The 19,913-nt window shown below is 36.0% G+C and overlaps 1 protein-coding gene across 1 annotated transcript; it reads right to left on the bottom strand.

Moving 5' to 3' along the window:
- Nucleotides 1-2,392: 2,392 nt before the first annotated feature.
- On the bottom strand, nt 2,393-8,943 carry LOC148126989 (T-cell antigen CD7-like). Its single transcript, XM_087924779.1, has 4 exons — nt 8,793-8,943; nt 6,041-6,379; nt 4,827-4,933; nt 2,393-4,206 (listed from the first exon to the last, which is right to left on the bottom strand). Exons 1-4 carry the CDS (start codon nt 8,854-8,856, stop codon nt 4,087-4,089), a joined length of 630 nt encoding a protein of 209 aa, XP_087780905.1. The 5' UTR covers nt 8,857-8,943; the 3' UTR covers nt 2,393-4,086.
- Between the last annotated feature and the right edge of the window lie 10,970 nt (nt 8,944-19,913).

Raw genomic sequence — 19,913 nt, 5'->3', positions numbered from 1 at the left:
ACATTAGTTCCTCTTATTGCTTTATGATTATGTCTAATCCCTTTTAATTAATTTTATTTTCTAGCCATTTATAAAACAAGTCCCATACCATGTAATATTCAGATTCTTCTTTTTCTTTCATTTATAATGTTAATCTATTCATTTCTGCACATTCAAATATTTTTTCAATTATTTTCTCCTCTATCGGTATCTTATCACTTTTCCAATTTTGAGCAAATACAATTCTAGCTGCTGGTTTCTAAGGCCAATTCCACCTCTATGATTCTAGGGTTGTTTTCAGGGCAGCATGGAATATGGCACCACCGTCTAATGACTGTGCCACGATATATCCTGCTTCAAATTTCTTTGACCTCACACCCAGATGGCATCAGTTCTTCAGTTGAGATGTATTTTACCACAGGATCCAATCTGGGCCGATCACCGGGAGCAGAGGTTTTGTCTTCCAAGCTTTCAGATTTGTCTTGGCGTCCCTCCTCAAGAAACTTCTCTGTGTCTATGTGTCACAGAGTGGTTCCCTGAGGATGGACTCCAGCAGGAGTCTGAAAGCTCGGAATGCATGCTTTCTAGTTTCTTCAGCACAAAAACTGGAGAAAATTACTTTCTGTGATTTTGATGCTCTGGTTGCTCTGGTTTGATGTTAGGTTGACTCAGACTTACATCTTTCTGAGGTGGGTAAAATGAGGACCCAAATTGTTGGGGGCAATAGGCTGACTGTGTAAAACTGGTAAAGTACTTTGAAGCAGTATAAAAGTCTAAGTGCTATTGCTATTGCTATACTTGTATTGATGCAGCCCAAAATTGCATTGGCTCTTTTGGCAACTGAAGTACGGTGTCAATTCTTGCTTAATCTGCGGTCTAGCAAGACTCCCTGATTTTTGTTGCAAGATTCCAAGACCTCTAATACAGGGGTCACCAACCTTTTGGACTTCAGGGACCACCAAATTCATAATTTTAAATCCCATGGACCACCGATATGAATTTTGACTGAAGGTGGCTTTCTGACATTTGTGGGAGAAGAGAGAGAGGGAGAGAAATCTGATCTAACCTCAGAGGGCTGGTGGTGATGTTCTCTCTCTGTCTCTTTGTCTCTCTCTCTCTTGCTCTCTCACACACATACACATACTCACACACACCAGTGGTGGGATTCAATTTTTTTTTATTACCAGTCCTGTGGCCATGGCTTGGTGGGCATGGCAGGGGAAGGATACTGTAAAATCTCCAGTCAGAGGTGGTATTTGCTGGTTCTCCGAACTACTCAAAATTTTCACAGGGGAAGAAAGTGAAAATAAAACTTAAACTGTTACAGGATGGAAGAATAAGAGGAGGATTTGCTTTGCCCAATTGGGAATTATATTACCAGGCAACGAGTCTGATGTGGGTAAAGGAATGGATAACACTAAGGAATACTAGACTTTTGAATTTAGAAGGACATGATTTGCTGTTAGGATGGCATGCCTTCCTCTGGTGTAAGGGAACTAAAACGCAGGGGTATTTTAGAAGACATTATATTCAAGAAGCATTGTTTTTATTTATTTATTGTATTTATTTATTTGGTTTGTCAATTGCTTACAAGATAATAGATATAAGTAAAAACATAGTTATGAATACATGGATACATATAAGAAAAATAAAAGAAACAATAGGACAGGGATGGTAGGCATGTTGGTGCATTTATGCACGCCCCCTACAGACCTCTTAGGTAAGGGGTGAGGTCGATAGTAGAAAGTCTAAGGTTAAACTGGGAGAAGATAAAAAAGCAACATTATTTAAAAATTGCACTATGGTTATCTACTATTAAAGCTTTTTCTTATCCAATAATATATATATATATAAAGGAACAAACAGTTAGATATGGCAAGATATTGAATGAAAAAGGTGAACTTAAATCTATGCAAGCGTTGGAAGAACAAGGTGTAAAAATGCATTGGTTTTCATATTTGCAAATATAATCTAGATTTGATAAAGATATTAAAAGAGAAGGTATCTATGATAAGTTGACTGACTTAGATAAAATTTTGACAGGTACTGATGAAAAAGTAATTAAAAAACTTTATGGACATTTGCTGGAGTTTAAATTAGAGGAACAAGTTAAAGAAACGATGATTGCTTGGGGAAAAATTTTTGGATATGGGATTGACCGAGATAAATGGCAAAAATTGTGGTCTCAAAATTATAAAATGACAGTGTCAACTGCATATAAAGAAAACTTGTATAAGATGTTTTACAGGTGGCACTGATGGGAATGTTCAAGAATAAATTGGATAAATGTTGGAAATGTCATCAGATACCTGGTTCATATTACCATATGTGGTGGACATGCTTGGATGCAAAAAGATACTGGACTATAATCCACACAAGGTTGGAAAAAATGATAAAACAACACATAGACTTTAAACCTGAGATATTTTTATTGGGAATTATACCGGAAAAATACAGCAAAGAGCTCAAATATTTGATTGTAAATGTTTTAACAGCAGCTAGAATTGTATTTGCTAAGAATTGGAAAAAATGAAAATATACCTATGCAGGAGGAAATTATTAAGAAAATCATGGACTGTGCTGAAATGAGTAAATTAACATTTGAAATCAGAGAACAAGAAGACAAACAAATTTATATGATATGGGATTTATTTTATCAATGGTTAGATAAAAAGACACGGTAAAGAAATAGATTAGGAAGCTTTACAATAAAAAGTTAATAGATTGATATGGAATACAATATAAAATATATAACCATTTGATAAATGTATAAGATTAAATTATAATGAAATTTAGAATATCTCACATAGAATGATGGAAAAATAGTTTAGTCAAATGAATGATTAATGATTGATAATACATAAGCACATGTTAGATTGATAAGGCGAGAATTTATACAACTTGTGAGTAATGGCAAAAAAAAGGATAGCACAAAAGATTGTAACCAACTGATACACTGTATGTATATTATTGAAAGGTGGTTTTATGTTTTTATGTCTTGTTTGCATGTTTGTTGTAAAAAATAAAAACTTTTTTTTTTTTCGCTACTGGTTCTCCAGAACTGATCAGAACCTGCTGAATACCACCTCTGACACACACCCTCCAAGGCAGCCACATTCCTAACCTGCTTTTCAGCTCCATTCTCAGGGGGAGGGAGAGGGGGAGAGAGAGAGAGAGAGAGAGAGAGACGATATTCTGCAGTCAGAAGGAAAACAGGGTGGGGGATTTTCCTGCAGACTTTTTTGGGATTTTCCTGCAGACAGAGACCCTGGGAAAATCCCCAAAAAGTCTGCAGGAAAATTCCCCACCTTGTTTTCCTACCGATCAATCATTCTTTATTTGGGATCGCAGGATACCGTTTCCAGCTCCGTTTTCAGGGAGAGAGAGAGAGAGAGAGAGAAACACACACACACTCACAGAGAGAGACAGAGATAGAGACAGAAACAGAAACAGACAGAGACAGACAGAGATACTTTTGGCTTCATGCAAGCAAAGCAGCAGAATCAGCAGAAGTCTTCCTTTCTCTCCCCCAAACTCTGCCAGAAATGAGTCTTTGCCAGTGCAGCCTCTTGGAGTAGGATGCCTTTCAGGGTCCCGAGACTCATTTCTGGCAGAGTTTGGGAGAGAAAAAGACTTTTGCTGCTTTACTTGTGTGCAGCCAAAAGCAGAAGCAGAAAGAAGCAGAAAGAAACAGCCCATGCAAGTGATGCAAACCTTGTGTCTCTGCACAGCCTGGATTAATTGCTTTGGGGCATGCTCTGGGGGTGACATTTCTCTGCGGACCACCAAATTTTTCTTGCAGGCCAACAGTGGATTGCTCTAATAAATCAAAGTCTCTAATTTTACTAAGGGCTATTTTCCCATCCAAATGAATGCAAATTTGGCTCTCTTCAGACCTCCAGCTACATGTGTGGAAATCAGAGGAGGTGGGATTAGTAGGTACCATTCTTGACACAGTTTGTGCCCTTCACACGTATAATGGGCTACCTGAATGGAGCTTTTGAACCTTAACTTTCAAAAGTGTACATTTTTGATTGCTTTTTAAAAAATGGAACAATTATATTTTTGTTGGAATTTCAAGAATATTTTGTTATTCAGCATTCAATATTATATAGCATATTGATTTATTTTAGGCTCAGATTTCTTGTGCCTCAGACTGTATGTCATGTCTTCATAGATAAAATTTTGCTTTGTCTTTGCATGTCTTTTTTGGAAGCATTTCTTGATCTGTTTAAAAAGACAATAATTAAGATGCATTACCCCTTGTTTTTTATATTACCAAGTTACCTAAAAGTCTCAGTTATGTGTGCTAGGTGCAGGTCTGTTGAAACATAACATAAAAAATATAAACAATAAACACATCTGTTAACAAATAAAAAATAAAAATTGAAGCATTATATAAAACCAAAATAAACACGTAGGAACTATAAAATAGATTTGTAATGCTACATGTTTTTAATTCGCTGGTCTTGCACTGAATAATTTTCTGCATTATCCATTATAGGAAGGAGGACATAGCTAGACATTTTAAAGGTCACAATAGAGCAAATATGAATGTTGTGCTGAATCACTAGGCTTTTCTTTTAAGTTTGCACTTATGTGATTATATGGATTCACTGCAGTCCTTACATTGGTATAGAAAAATCACAATAAAGAAACCTGGAAACCTTTAAATTGGGAATTATTTTGTATTACAAATATCCAATGTCCTACAATTATGCAGGGATAATTACCTCTGGGATAATTATTATTGGGACATTTCTTGACATGTACATAATTTTTGGAAGAAAAGAATGGAAGTGGATGGAACTTAGTTAATATAATACCTTGATATTAGCCATACTTACATTGGTATGATCGATGATATAAAATCCCAGCATAAAAAGCAAGAGTATTAACAAAGAGATAATACTAAACAGCATCCAGGGAAATTCAAACTTCTTCTCTGCAGCTTCTGTAGCAAAGAAAATGGGACATGTGGTTTATCATAAGGCTTTACACCAACCTTTCCCAGCCTCCAAATATGAAGGAATAATATTTCCTCTCATCATAAAAACTGAAAAGTCTGGGAGTTGTAGTTCCAGTTCATTTGAAAGCCATCTTTTAAAAAGTGCTTTAAAAAGGCTGCTTTATTGGACCCCAGCTTTCCATAACCTGGATATCCCTTTGATCTGTGGCCTTCAACTCTCACAGTTCACAAAAATTACATTATTAATTGTGGGATTTAACATCTCAGATACATTTAATTGTTTAAAAAGATTGTTATCTATTATTCATTTTTGCTTATCACACAAGGGAAAATTGTAATGGGTATATATGGATGTATTTGTGTGTGTGTGTGTGTGTGTGTGTGTGTGTGTGTGTGTGCGTGCATGGTGATATCCTTACATATTATGTAAACTCCTAGAGAAATTCTATGAGCAAAGATGAGATAAATTAAGCAATTTATCTGAATGACTGGATCAGAATCTGGATTGAATCTTCTGGTCTATAAAATTTCAATTTATTTGAGAGTCTACATTTTTGCAGTTTAAAATTCAGTCTATCCCATTGTCACCTCAATGTGCCATTTTCTTTTTAAAACAAACTTTCCTTGGTTATGTACTTTTTCAAATATGTGCATTCTGAAATATATATATTTCAAATATATACTACATGTCTATTTTGTATACTTGTTTGCTCAGTGCACATTATTTGCTTTTCATTCTTAGTACAATCCATTTTTATATCTTTTAACTATACTTTGATTTTGTAGGTGCTTGACTCAAACAAACACATTTTTTGTATTGGTCTAAAACTACATGTAAAGATACTGAAGTCTAGAATTGTAGTTTATGAGCTATCACTTTTGCCAACCCCAGTATCATCAAGCTTATTACTTTTTTAAAAACCACTTTAATTTGTATCCAGACATTCCCCATTTGCTTTTACATTTCATAGAATTCTAAGAAAATATGGCTAATGGCAGTTAGAATCCAAGTAACAAATGGAGAAAAAATGGTTAATGGTTTGTAAGTGAGAATTAAACTGTTATCCACACGATCATTTTCTCTATACCTACCTTTTATTGCCAAAAGAATAGGAGAGCTATTCTTCTGCACAAGTTCATTGTTTATGACCATGCCTGCCGTACACATGTATACATCACTGTCTTTCTCTTTCAGATGCTTCAGTGTGATTGTGACTGTGTTGTTCATCTCAAAATACTCAGTGCGATTTTCATATGCAGAATCTTCTTTCTTGATTTTACCATGTTGAGTAACATAAAGCACATTTGTGACGTCTCCAAAGGTTCGTTTCAGATACAGACCTTCAATCACATGCATAAACTTGCAGTTGAGATTGACAGATTGCCCTTCTTCAGCAATAAGAACCATCAATTCCTGACTCACCGTTTTATCTGGAAAGAAAAAGATCTCCTGAGTGAAAGTGATGGTATATAAAATCATACATTGCAATGTCCTACCTGTCAATGAATACTTCAGCTTCAACCTTAACAATACAAGAGCACACAATAGATACGAACTCAAGGTTAACGGCACCAAACTTGATTGAAAGAAATACAACTTCAGCAACAGAGTGGTCAATGTCTGGAATACTCTACCTGACTCTGTGGTTTCTTCCCCAAACCCCAAAAACTTTAACCTTAGACTTTCTACTATTGACCTCATCCCTTTCCTAAGAGGTCTGTAGGGGGCACGCATAAGCGCACCGACGTGCCTACCGCCCCTGTCCTATTGTTTCTTTTATTTTTCTTATATGTATCCATGTATTCATAACTAGGTTTTTACTTATACCTATTATCTTGTAAGCAATTGACAAACCAAATAAAATAAATGAATACTATTTATGCCCTTGCCATATTGATGTCAATGGATCTTAAGTGTTATAGTGTGTGCCAGTTCCTATTCCAGGTCTATTTAAAAATACAAAACTCTGAAGAGAAAGCCTCATTATAGGATCCTTTCAGTTGTATTCCATCCTTGATACTGAGGAGAATCCCAACTTTCTTCCAGGCATTCTCACAATGCAAGTTCCAGTTAGTCCTTCACCCTAAAACCATCCCAGTTTAAAAGCCTTATCATAATTATGAGCCATGGTGGTGCAGTGGTTAGGGTACTGCAGTTCCAGTCTTCCTTCACATTAGAATCAGCCTAGCTACTGAGCATTATCACAGTTTTGTAGCTTTCTGCAAATACCACATGCTGAATATCACCACCTATTCTCCTGAAAGCTGGCAGACACAATAAACAAGCCTATTTTAATTTGTCATTTTGTTTCATTTAGCTTTTTATTATTGTCACTATATTATAGAATGAGAGGCTCTGCTGCATAGTTTTGCTAAGAAAAAAAAATCTTTGAATTGTGGAACTGCTCTAAAAGCAGTGGCTATTATTTTCAAAGTGCATTCGGTAAATACTATTTTTTATATACTATAATAAATATAGTATACTCAAGAGTTAGTCTTTAACATCCCAAAGCTCTCAAAATATAATGTTTATATTTTTAAGATACATTTTAGGAACTTTTACAAATTTTGAATGCTGGAATTAATATAGAGCAGAAATTCTGACATGAAGAACTGTTGTTCCCCAACATACATCTTTGAATACCAGCACCAAATTTCGCTGATTCCTTAAATGTTTCAGCATACCGACCAGAGCTGTGCAGAGATCCGTATTTGAAGGGGAGGAGGTGACTCAGAGCATATGTCACCATGAAACACATTTTTCCCTTAGGATTGCATGGCAAGAGTTGGCCAAGCTCAGGTAAAATGTGGCTTATTTAAGGAGCAATGTATAGGTATTTTATACCAATTTGATTTTTCTCATTGGATTTGACAGCTTAATCTGAGAAAGTTAATATTATTTGCTTTCCAAGACCAACAGAAAAGATAAAGCATAAAATATTAAAAATTACAAGACAAGTTAATGAAACAATGTAATAATCCAAGAAAGGCAACAATCTCTGCAAACCATAGCTACTCATAGAAATTTACTGCAGAAATTAGTATACAAAAAGGAATTTCACTGGGATTGTGGTAATAAAAGACTCTTTGACACCACAAAAACTAATAGCATAATTTCTATCTATTACTTTTAAGTACACATGGAAAGGAATCTTCTCACATTTTAAATATACAATATATATAGACATTTCTCAGACAAACCTGAATATCCTACTTTGTATCCCACATTCAGACAAATATATTTATGCATTTTCCAGACAACTTGCTTGCTTTTATACACTGAAATTCTCTACTTTACATGTGCATTGCCAAGACTGCACAGATGCCATGACAGCTATGGAGCACTGAGGCAGAGGTAAAACAAAGTAATCATTAGCACATGGTTTTGGCCAAATAAAATGGAATAACTTAAAAGAAGATTGTCTGGAATTTTGAATAACGGTTCTCAAAATGCCACCATATTTTATTGCAACTCCTACTTAGGTACAACCAGTTGCTAGATTGGGTTTCTCTGCTGTTTACTCATCTTGCAAAAAAAAAAAAAAAATACACAAAACATACTTCTACAAGTCATGCTAAGATATAAACAAAGTCTACAAATTCTGAGATAATTGATATGAACATTCTGAGTATTTATATTATCCAAAGAAAACTTTGATTTATATCAATAGGCTAAACCCAAATCTGATTTCTTCCCCTATAGTTAGCCAAAACAGTTTCTCTCTTTATATCATAAATAAAAGCAAGATCCGGATAAATAAACAGTCTTTTTTTAACTTAGCTCATGTTATTAATTCTCAGTGAAGGTTAAAAAGCAATAAAAATTTTTTTGGACAACTTCTACCTTTTGATCCTGCATTTCCAGGAGAAAGCAGCAAGAGAAAATACATAGAAAGGATCCAAAGCATTTTTCAACAGCTGTTTTTTTTATAACTGAAACCAGTTACTCTTTTACCCACAGAGCAAAAATTGCCTTCCCATTTGGATGATCATGTGATTTTCAACCAAACAAGTGCTTGGTTTAGTATAAACCACATTAGTATATATAGTCAAATCTAATGGTATATCCACACATAAAAGCAAATTTCTGAGAAGATACAAACAACATGTGCTCAGAAAGCAGAACTACTTAACTCACTTTTTGCATCTGTCTTTACACAAAACAGTCCAACCTATCAAAAACAGTACCAGTGGGCATGACTTGGTATACTTGGTATAATAGTAATAGCAACTGGGGCATTTTTTTACAGATTCAAATCTTCTCTAGCACCTCTCCCAAGGTAGGCTGAGGTTGTTGAATTTCTCCCTGCTACAGACCTATCAGCCTGACCTCAATAACAGGGAAGATGCTGGAAAAGATAATCAAGCAACAAATCAGCAAACACCTAGAAGCAAACTAAGTAATAACCAAAAGCCAACATGGATTTGTTAAAAACAGATCATGCCAGACTAATCTTATTGCATTCTTTGACAAAGTAACAAAATTAGTTGACCAGAGGAATGCTGTCAATATAATTTACTTGGACTTCAGTAAGGTATTTGATAAAGTAGACCATAACCTACTACTAGATAAAGTAGAAAAATGTGGGTTAGACAGCATCACCACCATAAGTGGCTGACCAGCCACACTCAAATGTAGTCCTCAATGGAACTGCATCTACATGGAGGGAATTATGCAATGGAGTACCCCACTGTCAGCTCTGTTTTAGGCCCAGTACTCTTCATCAATGACTTGGACAAGAAAAAAATGGAGAACTCATCAAATTTGCAGATGATACCAAACTGGTGTTATCTGCAAAATGAAATGGTGAAAAAGTAGAGTCCTACATTTAGGCAAGAAAAATCAAATGCACAGATACCCTATATATGGTACCTTGCTCAATAGTAGTAACTATGACAAGGATCTCGGAGTCCTAGTGGACAACCATTTAAATATGAGCCAGCAGTGTGCAGCAGCTGCCAAAAAAGCCAAAATGCTTCTAGGCTGCATAAACAGAGAGATAGAATCAAGATCACATGAAGTGTTAATACCACTTTATAATGCCTTGGTAAGGCCACACTTGGAATACTGCATTCTGTTAGGAATGATAGTCACCTAACAGTTGGGTTGGCAATATATAAACCAGGATAGTCATTTAATACTGTATCTTTAAGAGAATGCTGTAATTGTGATTGCCTGAGGTTCCTCCAACAGCCATAAGATGGAGCCAGAAACCTGGTTTCTTTCTTCTTGCATTTCCTGTTTTGCCGTATTGCCTGATGGTCATTTTGCTCAGATTGCTGTGAGTCTTGCAGCTGTTAGCAAACTCAGTTTACTGAACTCTGTGTATGATTCTTGACTTCATTTTTGGTTTATCCCTGGACTGATACTAACTGCTTTGACCATGTATGATTTGGACTGTTTGTTGGACTTTGTTTACCCATTTACTGGAATTAAAACCTACATTTTACTATTCAGCATATCTGTATGCTGGTTGTGTGTTATTCAACATCAGTCTCACTACGTTTCCCTGAATGCACTCATTCTCCAAACGGGGAATACCTCAACACATTCAGTTTTGGTCACCACAATGTAAAACAGATGCTGAGACTCTAGAAAGAGTGCAGAGAAGAGCAACAAAGATTATTAGGGGACTGGAGGCTAAAACATATGAAGAACGGCTGCAGGAATTGGGTATGTCTAGTCTAATGAAAAGAAGGACTAGGGGAGATACGATAGCAGTCTTCCAATATTTCAGGAGCTGCCACAAAGAAGAGGGAGTCAACTATTCTCAAAAGCACCTGAGGGCAGGACAAGAAGCAATGGGTGGAAGCTAATCAAGGAGAGAAGCAACTTAGAACTAAGTAGAAATTTCCTAACAGAACAATTAATCAGTGGAACAAATTCCCTCCAGAAGTTGTGAATGCTCTAAAACTGGCAGTTTTTAAAAAGATATTGGATAACCATTTGTCTGAAGTGGTATAGGGTTTCCTGCCTAGGCTAGAAGACTAGAAGACCTCCAAGGTCCCTTCCAACTCTGTTATTCTATTCTATTCTAAACTCATTAGGGATAGCTTAGATCTGAAATGAAGCCTTAGTCCTTGTTCTAGCAAAGTCACAAAAACGTTCATGCTAATCCTTCATAAGCCAAGTTTGCTCCCACTTTATTCCACACCCACATACAATGATATATCATAGTGTCTGTAAAATAGATTGAAGGAGGACTAGTTTCCCTTTGTGTTGCTTATTGTCCTTCTGTCATATCCTTTTCATCACAATTTTCAGAGTTCCGTCAAACACCTTCCCAGGTATACATGTCAAACTAATCCAAAGTAATTTTTGCATTCATACTTGCTAGGGAGGGAAATAATGATAGTATTCTTCCAATCATCAGGCCAAGGTGAAGGTTTATATACATCATTAAATAAATCACACAGTGATGTAATATTCAAACCACATCTGTATTTAAAACATCATTAATAAAAACACTTTAAAAACAAATTTGGGGAAATGTTTATTGGTTTCTGGAGCATCCTAAGGTTACTATGCAACTAATACTAATACTATTAATATTAATACTACAGCCATAGAAGTTCTTAAAATGAAATAAACACATTTTCCAGCTATCTCGCCTACCCACAGCCTTATTTTCAATGTTTCATAACATTTATTTCATTTCTACCCCTTTGTTTCAATTCCAATTTGACATATTTTCCCACATTTTTCCTTAAACAAAGTTTCCAGCATCCCCACTCTTGGATAATTTTATCCCAAATTATTTCAACAGTTTTAATTCTATGAGCTTTCATGGAGGCTCTTTGCTTAGCCCACTTCACCAGTTTCCAAAGCAACTTATTTCCCTCAAAATCACGCATTTTGTGGGCCATTGTTAATCTTATTCTTTCCTGATTTCTGACTACATTACTGCCTTTCTCAGTCTAATTTTTATCTTACATGATTATTATTAGGTATTATTATTAAATTTATTTTCTGCTTGTCTCACCACAGGGCTACTCTATATTCTTATTTCCTCATATACAGCTTCTTTCAATTCTTTCAAAGGCTCTCATTAGAATATCTCAATACATTTCTTTATTACTCTATAATTATTATTCCCACTTCATGCAGCTATCCAATTTTCTTCTATTATGGTCCTTTCCCATTCATGCTGTTGCTAGATTAATTAATTGCTAGATTAATTTATCTTCTAATACTTTTATATACTGCATTCATACTTTCTTTTTCTGTAGTCATTCTACTTTCACTCTACTTTATTTCACTTACTTCCTTTTCTTCCATATCTATTTTTCCCCTAAAGATTCATGATTGACACTATTAAATATGTCACACATTCAGAACATCTAATCATCTTTGTATCCAAGATCATTCCTTCCTGGACCAACTTGGGCCACATGAAGCTACCTAATAAAGTTCCACATAACCAACAGCATTCAGTATCACTATATCAAGAGCTTTAGATAGGGCAGATAGTCAAGCTACCAAATCTGAATTAGCAGATGTGCAGACATAAAAATTGTTTTACTGCCCTCTAGTGGTTGTCTAGTGTTTTTGCAGCCTATACCTGGTAGCCCTAATGTACCAAATAGCAAAGATCTACTCAGAAAGCATTATTCAGTCATTTTGATCGGCTTCTGTAGAGGTGCTCAGCATATGTGCTCAGCAGAGCAAAAAAATTAAAAACACTTTAAAAATATTTAATCTTGCCAGCCACCTAGCATCTTGAAGTGCAAAATGCCAAATAAAGTAGGATTAAATAACTTTCATTTTCTTACATAGTGAGTAATCCATGCTGAATGAGTTAATTGTTGATCTATGACTAAAGGAAGTTTCATGATAAGTTAGTACTTCTTGTTCTTTTTTTAATCCAGAGACAAATATTTTTTCCAAAATTCATTGTCCACCTTCTTAACAAAAATAGTGATCTTAACCACATTCATACAATCTTAGATGGTCCATATCTGTATATTTGTATATATGTAACTCAGAATTGAACTGTGGAGTCTTTGCTGCTCTGAGAACATGGTTGTTTGCTTGCAGATGTTTTACGACCTGACTGGGTAAGATTATCAGAGAGAATAAGTGTGGAATTTGCTCTGTTACTGGTATATACAGTAGCTTGACCTACAGGTGGTAATTTTAGATGCTCATAATCTAGATCAGTGGCCCCCAATCTTTTGGGCACCAGGGACACAGTTTCATGTGCTGCCTGGATCTCATGGATGGAACTTCTCTTGTTTGTGTTCTGACCCAGGCTTCATCCAAGTTAAGGAAACACAAACTGAGTGTAAAATCAAACCTTTTTTAATGCGATGCTGGGAATTTGTTGCATTCCCAGCCAAAATTCATTAAACACAGTTCTCTAAGATAAGTTCATGCCTTCAGGGTTGTAGAAGGCTGCCAAGAAACAGAAGTCCACTTAATTAGAATATATACCAACAGAAGTTCCAGCAAAGACAAACTAGAGTTCACAAGGCTTTAATGAGGAATCAGAGTCTAATGAACTAAAGGGGACTTTAAGAAAAACAACCAAAAAAGAGAAAAATAAGGTGAAAAGTGGATATAATGTTAGAAAACAACAGAAAGGGGGAAAGCAGAAGAAGAAAAGGGAGGTGGAGAGACAAAGGGGTAAAAGGGGCAGGGAGAAGAACAAGCAAGGGAGGAAGGAAGGGATGAGAAGCTTCAATGGTGGGGAATAAGATATAAAGAAACAAGATTCATTTAGAGATAATGGGTAAATTTAATTGAAAAAGGGATTCTGCAAAGGTACATAAGATTGTATTGTTATATTTGTATTTAGAAATAATGTTAGAAAATTGGAAACAACATGTGTTCAAAAAATGGGATAAAATATTTAGTGTAACTTAGTGAATTTTTTTTGAATAAAAGGAAGGCAATGAAATAAATGAGACAATTCAAGTAGGAGGAAATGGGAACATTTTAATGATACAATGATTTAAAATATAAGTGATGTGATATGGGGGGGAAATAATTATGGAAAGTATAAGTGTTCCCATGAAAATATGATAATCAATTGAAAAGTAATGTGTAAAATGTTTAAGATTTAAATGAATACAAATATTAATGTTTAGATTTGAATTGGCATGGATAGTTGTTTTAATTAATTTTTTTTCTTTTTATAAAATATAATGTGTAATTTTAGAATGTACTAAACAGAATCCCAATGGAAGTCATATATTATATTAAGTGTTATAAAATTTAGGGGAAAGAGTTAAAGGCGTCACACTCCAATCAGTGTACAGGAGAAATTTTGTTTAAAGAGAAAAGACAAATAGCTGGAAACAGAACAGACAAAGAATAATAAGTATTACGATCTGAACTGAGGTGAGATAAATAAAATAAAACTAAGAAAGTTAAAAGAGGTGAGAAGCTATATAGAAAATTGAAAATGGTAATAAGATATGGAATGGTATATAAAATGAACATGAATTTGAATTTGTGTCTGTACGAAGAGATGTAACCCGGGATCAAGCAGCTTTCAGAAAAGATGTTTTATGTTTTTATGTTTTATGTTTTATTTATTTGTGTATTGTCTTTGAAAATCAATAACATTTGTTTTAAAAAAAAGAATCTAATGAACTTCTTTGCTTCCTGCAAAGAGCACGTCACCAAGTACTGACTTTTATCCCTGATGGGAGAGGCAATCATTTTCCAGCCTTACTTCTGAGTCGCCCCTGCTACTTCAACTGCTCTCTCCTTCTAGCAGCTCTGCGCATATGCACACTGGGAAGAGCTCCCAGGGGCCCTCTGCTTCGCTGTTGCCAGACTCCGAAGTCTCCGAAGGCAGCACCTCACTCTCAGATGGTCCTGGCCCCATCCCTGCATCGGATGCAGGATCCTCATCCAAGTCCTCGCCAGACTCCCTGACCAACTCCCTTCCTTTTCATCCTCACCGTCCAATACCTCTGTCGTCTGCACCAGCTGCCAGCGAACCACAACAGTTTGCTTGGACCAGATGCAGGCATGATGCAGACTGGTGCTGATCCATGGATAAGGGGATTGGACAGCCCTGATCTAGATTGCAGTTCCAGAAGAACCAAGGTTGAATACCCAGATAGAACATTCATTATACAGGAAGATAACAAAGGAGTACAGTTCATACATACATGAAACTTCCAAGAAGGCTTGGTCAGTGCCATTGTTGTGTCCATAGAACTGACTGAAGTCCCCAACCAGGTCCGCAGTTCGAGCGGGAGCGCCGATCGCTCCCATTGGCTGATGCCGTTTGACAGCCAGCTATAAAAGGAGCTGTCAAACGGCTGCCAGCTGATCTGCCTTGTTAGCCCGGCAGTAGCGGCAACCCTTTATTCACCGAATAAAGCCCTTTGAAAACAAACGCTCTGAGTCAGCCTCGTATCTCCGCTGCTCCACAATAGCCAGGTTGGCTTTTTCTCACAGGTAAATGAAATAAGCCAGAGTGCCTTTCACTCATTCAGTTCCTCTGATTTTAGAGAATTGTCTTTTGTTGTGGAAACTATGCCTTCTTTTTTCTTCAAAGTCATCAGTTTTGACAAACTGCATCAGGTGAAATCTCTCAAAGGAACTCTTTTTACGTCCATGGCTGCTTTAGGTAGATCTCATGCACTACATTTTCCATATATATCAATTCACAAACACATGGTGAGAAGCTACATATACTTGTGTTTATTTGTTGTGTTTATATACTGCCGTATTTCACACAAAAAAAAACCTCCTAATGATTTATAACTCGAAAATATGAACACAGAATGAAGCATAAATACCAATTAAAATCTAAACAACCATAAAAGTTGCTATGTATTAGTGACCATACATTTCCCAAAGGCCCTCAACAGGTCTGTCATTAACAATTTCCGGAAATCAAGGGGGAGAGTGTTCCATTAAATCAGGCCTGTGGGCTTGATCTGATCCATGGGGTGCTTAAATCTGGCCCATGGGCCCGAATTGGAAATATCAAAGGACCAGCCCGTGGTGCATCTGTTAGCCAAAAATGGGCTGCGTGAGGCCCCCACATGACCCATTTTCTACCTCCATGGCCTCCTGCAGCACCCTGCTGGCTAAAAATAGGCCATGCAGAAAAATGGGCCCCATGCAACCCCACCCCCGGCCTATTTTTGGCCTGCAGGGTGCTGCAGGAGGTGTCCATCCTATCTCTCCCGCTCAGTCAGTCCATGGAGGAGAACTACAATGCTGATTAGGCACTCAAAGAAATCCAGTTTGACACCCCTGCATTACATGGTCACAGTAGCACAAAAATGTTGCCTGTAAGTCTCAGGCCCTACATGGGAGGCCATTAAATGATGTTGGCTGGAGATCCACACAAGGTGAATTGAGTGTTATCCATATGCTGTGGCAATCTATAAGGCTAGTGGTACATAGAATGCCAATATATTGGCATTAACTGAGAGTTAAAATAAATTTATAAATTTAACATAAATAATATATTTAAACAATTAAATAATATATTCTAACAAACTTTTGTTTGGGGATTTTGTTTGGTTTTTGTTTTTGCTAAGAAAACCTACAAGTTATTTACTTGCATACTTAGATCATATGTTAAGTGTATGATAGACCTACATTTCCAAAAGCAGTTGAAATATGTGCAAATTGGGAATATAAGTCCCTGTGTGCACCTTCAAGTTAGCCTTGACTCCTGGCAACAAGTACTCGCAATTTTCTTGGCAACATTTTTGGAATGGGTTTATCACTGCATTTTTCCTATGATTAAGAGAAAGAGACTCCCCCAAAATCATCCAGCTGCCTTTATGCCTAAGGCAGGAGTAAAACTCATGGTCTCCTAGTTTCTAGCCAGATGCCTTTAATTACTGTATTGAAATGGTCCTCAAGTAAATTTTTGCAATGCTCTATTGTAAAGGTCAAGAAATTCCCTTAACAAATATATGTAGTGTGTGTGTATGTGTGGATAGATAGATAGATAGATAGATAGATAGATAGATAGATAGATAGATAGATAGATAGATAGATATGTGTATATGTAATATAGATATACATATGCTGTACATATACATACATACATACATACATACATACATACATACAGTTTAGATTCTGTAATAAAATGTACACATATTTACACCTTTGATTAAACCAGATTCATTTCTATGGTTGGGTGAGTTTTTGAAGACTGTATTAATAATGTTTAAAAAAAAACTACCCAATGAAAGAATAATTCTTACTAGAGTCAAATATGGGAATTATGAACATATGGGAATTATAAGCATTAATTGGAAAACTAGAGAATGAATAACGGTATTATTAACATATCTAAATAATATAATGATGTAATAATGATTAGCAGTGAAATAATAAAATTAATAATAATATAGATATTAATGATAGAATTAAACAATGAATTATTAGATAATGAAAGAATGTATTAATAGTAGAATTACATGGATTGGATGAATGGAAGGAATATGAATAGATCTATCCTATATGTTTAAATGATATTGTAATTGGTATAAGAATTGTATATTGAATTACTGAACAATGAAAGAATGAAGGATGAAACTTTAATATATACAGATGTGAAGAGTTAAAAAAGGGAAATAAGAATACTAAAGCAGGTGAAAGATTGAAGACAGAAAAGAAACGTCTTTGACTACTATGGTGACATGAATGAAAGGTAGAATAGAAATAGAAATAAGAGGGGAACAACAATATACATATTTTAATATAACAAGATGTATGTAATAAAAAGAGGGAGGTTTAGAAATTGAATGGTGGTAGTATTAGACATGTTTAAACAATATGAAACAATAAAATGAGTAATAATACTATATTTATTTGTACTAAATGTATGATACCCAGGTATCACACTATTCATACATTGGTATGTATAAGCAACATAAAATAAAAAACTTGACAAAAAATAGAGTAGAGTAGAATAGAATAGAATAGCATAGTGTAGCGTAGCGTTGTGTAGCGTAGAGTAGAGTAGAGTAGAATAGAAGCTGGAAGGGACCTTGGAAGGCTTCTAGTCTAGCCCCCTTCTCAAGCAGGAGAACTTACACTATTTCAGACAAGGGACTATCAAGTCTCTTCTTAAAAACACCCAATGATGGAATGCCCATGATTTCTGGAAGTCAGCTGTTCCACTAGTTAATTGTCCTCACAGTTAGGAAGTTTCTCCTTAATTCCAGGTTGCTTCTCTCTTTAATTAGTTCCCAACTATTGTTTCTTGTCCGGCCCTCTGGTGATTTGGAGAATAATTTGACGCTCTCTTCTTTGTGGCAGCCCCTTAAATACTGGAATACTGCTATCCTGTCACCCTTAATTCTTTAGATTAGCCAAACCCAAAACCTGCAGCCATTCTTCATATGGTTTAGTCTTTAGACCTTTGATCATCTTATTTGCTCTTCTTTGAACTTTTTCCAAAGTGTCAACGTTTGCTTTTTTTTTTGTAGTATGGTAGCCAAAATTGGTTGTAGTATTCCAGGTGTGGGTTTACTAGGGTTTTATAAAGCAGCACTAACATTTCATGTGATCCTGATTCTATGACTCTGTTTATACAACCCAGGATGGTATTAGCTTTTTTGGCAGCGGCTGCACACTGCTGGCTCATATTCAAGTGACCATCCACTAGGATTCCAAAGTCCCTCTCACAGTTACTGTTTTTGAGTCAGGCCTAATCTGTACTTAATATACCTTTGAATTTTCCTCTATTATCTGCAACTACAATATACTCTGTGAACTATTAAGGAGGGGTTGTCTTCACCCTCTTTCTCTCACATATAACATCTGCACTGAGTTGCCTCATAATCCTCTGGAATGAGCCCCCTCTTTACTGGGAATCCACCTCTTTACTACATTTTATTACAGAATCTAAACCTAAACAAATTGCTGGGAAAAAATACTGGGTAATTAAGAAGCAGAATGTCCCAATAAATGTAAAAAACAGCCCATGGTATACTGTATTTTTTGCACTATAAGACACACTTCTCTCCCCCCCCCCCCGCAAAAAAAAAGTGGGTGGAAATGTCTGTGCATCTTATGGAGTGAATATTGTGTAACAGACCAAGCTGTGGTGGAGGGAGGGAGGGGGTTGGTGCAGCAGTGGCAACAGGCAGCGGCAGTGAACAGCCTGTTGTTGCCACCACCTATCACCACCTATCATTGCCACTTGCTGCTGCTGTCACTGCTCGGCGGTCATTGCCGCTGCCATTCACTGCCATCTATCGGCTGTTGGATCGGCCCCTGGAATCAGCTATTCCAGGTGCGGGAATCACCACCACCTATTACTGCTGCTGCACCAAGCCAACATTTGAAGCAGATTAGATACGCTAACATACATATCCAATCATTAGAATAGTATTCCATCCTCTCGTCTGTGATTTAATCATACACATATATTTACATTTAAACAGTTTTATTTTACTTTTAAAAAAGGATTCATTACTCCACAAAATATACAATTTACACACAATTTTCCTTAACATGTACATTCTGTGATTTTTTTGAATCCAGGAATACTTTACAAAATTTGGAGACACTGCACAGCATCAAAAAGAATTGTACTCCAAATTGTTTTGATAGTAAGACTAATCGATTAATAAACTAAACTAATAAAATAAAAAATATCTACCCCAAGTTGACATCATTCAGATTTCTTAAATATGCATACTAACCAAAATCACATTCAACCTTCCATGATAAAAATATTCCATGAAGAATGAGTCACCTGAAATACAGGTTCACAGAAGGGTCATCTTGACAGCTTCTATTCCTATTAAGACTTAAATTCCAGTTAAATTGATTTACTGTTCATGTGTATGCACAAGAATCTAGTCAGTTAATGGTTAGCAATATTTTTGGTGCTAGATAAGGATTAACAAAATTCAAAAGGGACTGGACTTGTTTCTACATGGAGACTCTAGATTGATTCTTTTTCTATTCCCCCAGGCTCTGCTACTCCTTCTCTTACAGCTCATGGTTCCATTCCTGTGA

Source organism: Pseudonaja textilis, chromosome 2 (assembly GCF_049901715.1).
Source record: "Pseudonaja textilis isolate UNSWEBS1 chromosome 2, rPseTex1.2, whole genome shotgun sequence".
Lineage (NCBI taxonomy): Eukaryota > Metazoa > Chordata > Lepidosauria > Squamata > Elapidae > Pseudonaja > Pseudonaja textilis.
Note: the sequence above shows the minus strand (reverse complement) of the source record. Positions and strands in the feature narration are given on the sequence as shown.

What these genes read in the sequence shown, in the direction of transcription:
- LOC148126989 (XM_087924779.1), bottom strand. Translation starts at nt 8,856, where the DNA reads ATGCTTTGGATCCTTTCTATGTATTTTCTCTTGCTGCTTTCTCCTGGA. An exon ending in TGGAAATGCAGGATCAAAAG is followed by an intron (nt 6,380 to 8,792) that starts GTAGAAGTTGTC and finishes TTTTCTTTCCAG; the next exon opens with ATAAAACGGTGAGTCAGGAA. An exon ending in TATTCTTTTGGCAATAAAAG is followed by an intron (nt 4,934 to 6,040) that starts GTAGGTATAGAG and finishes TCTTTGCTACAG; the next exon opens with AAGCTGCAGAGAAGAAGTTT.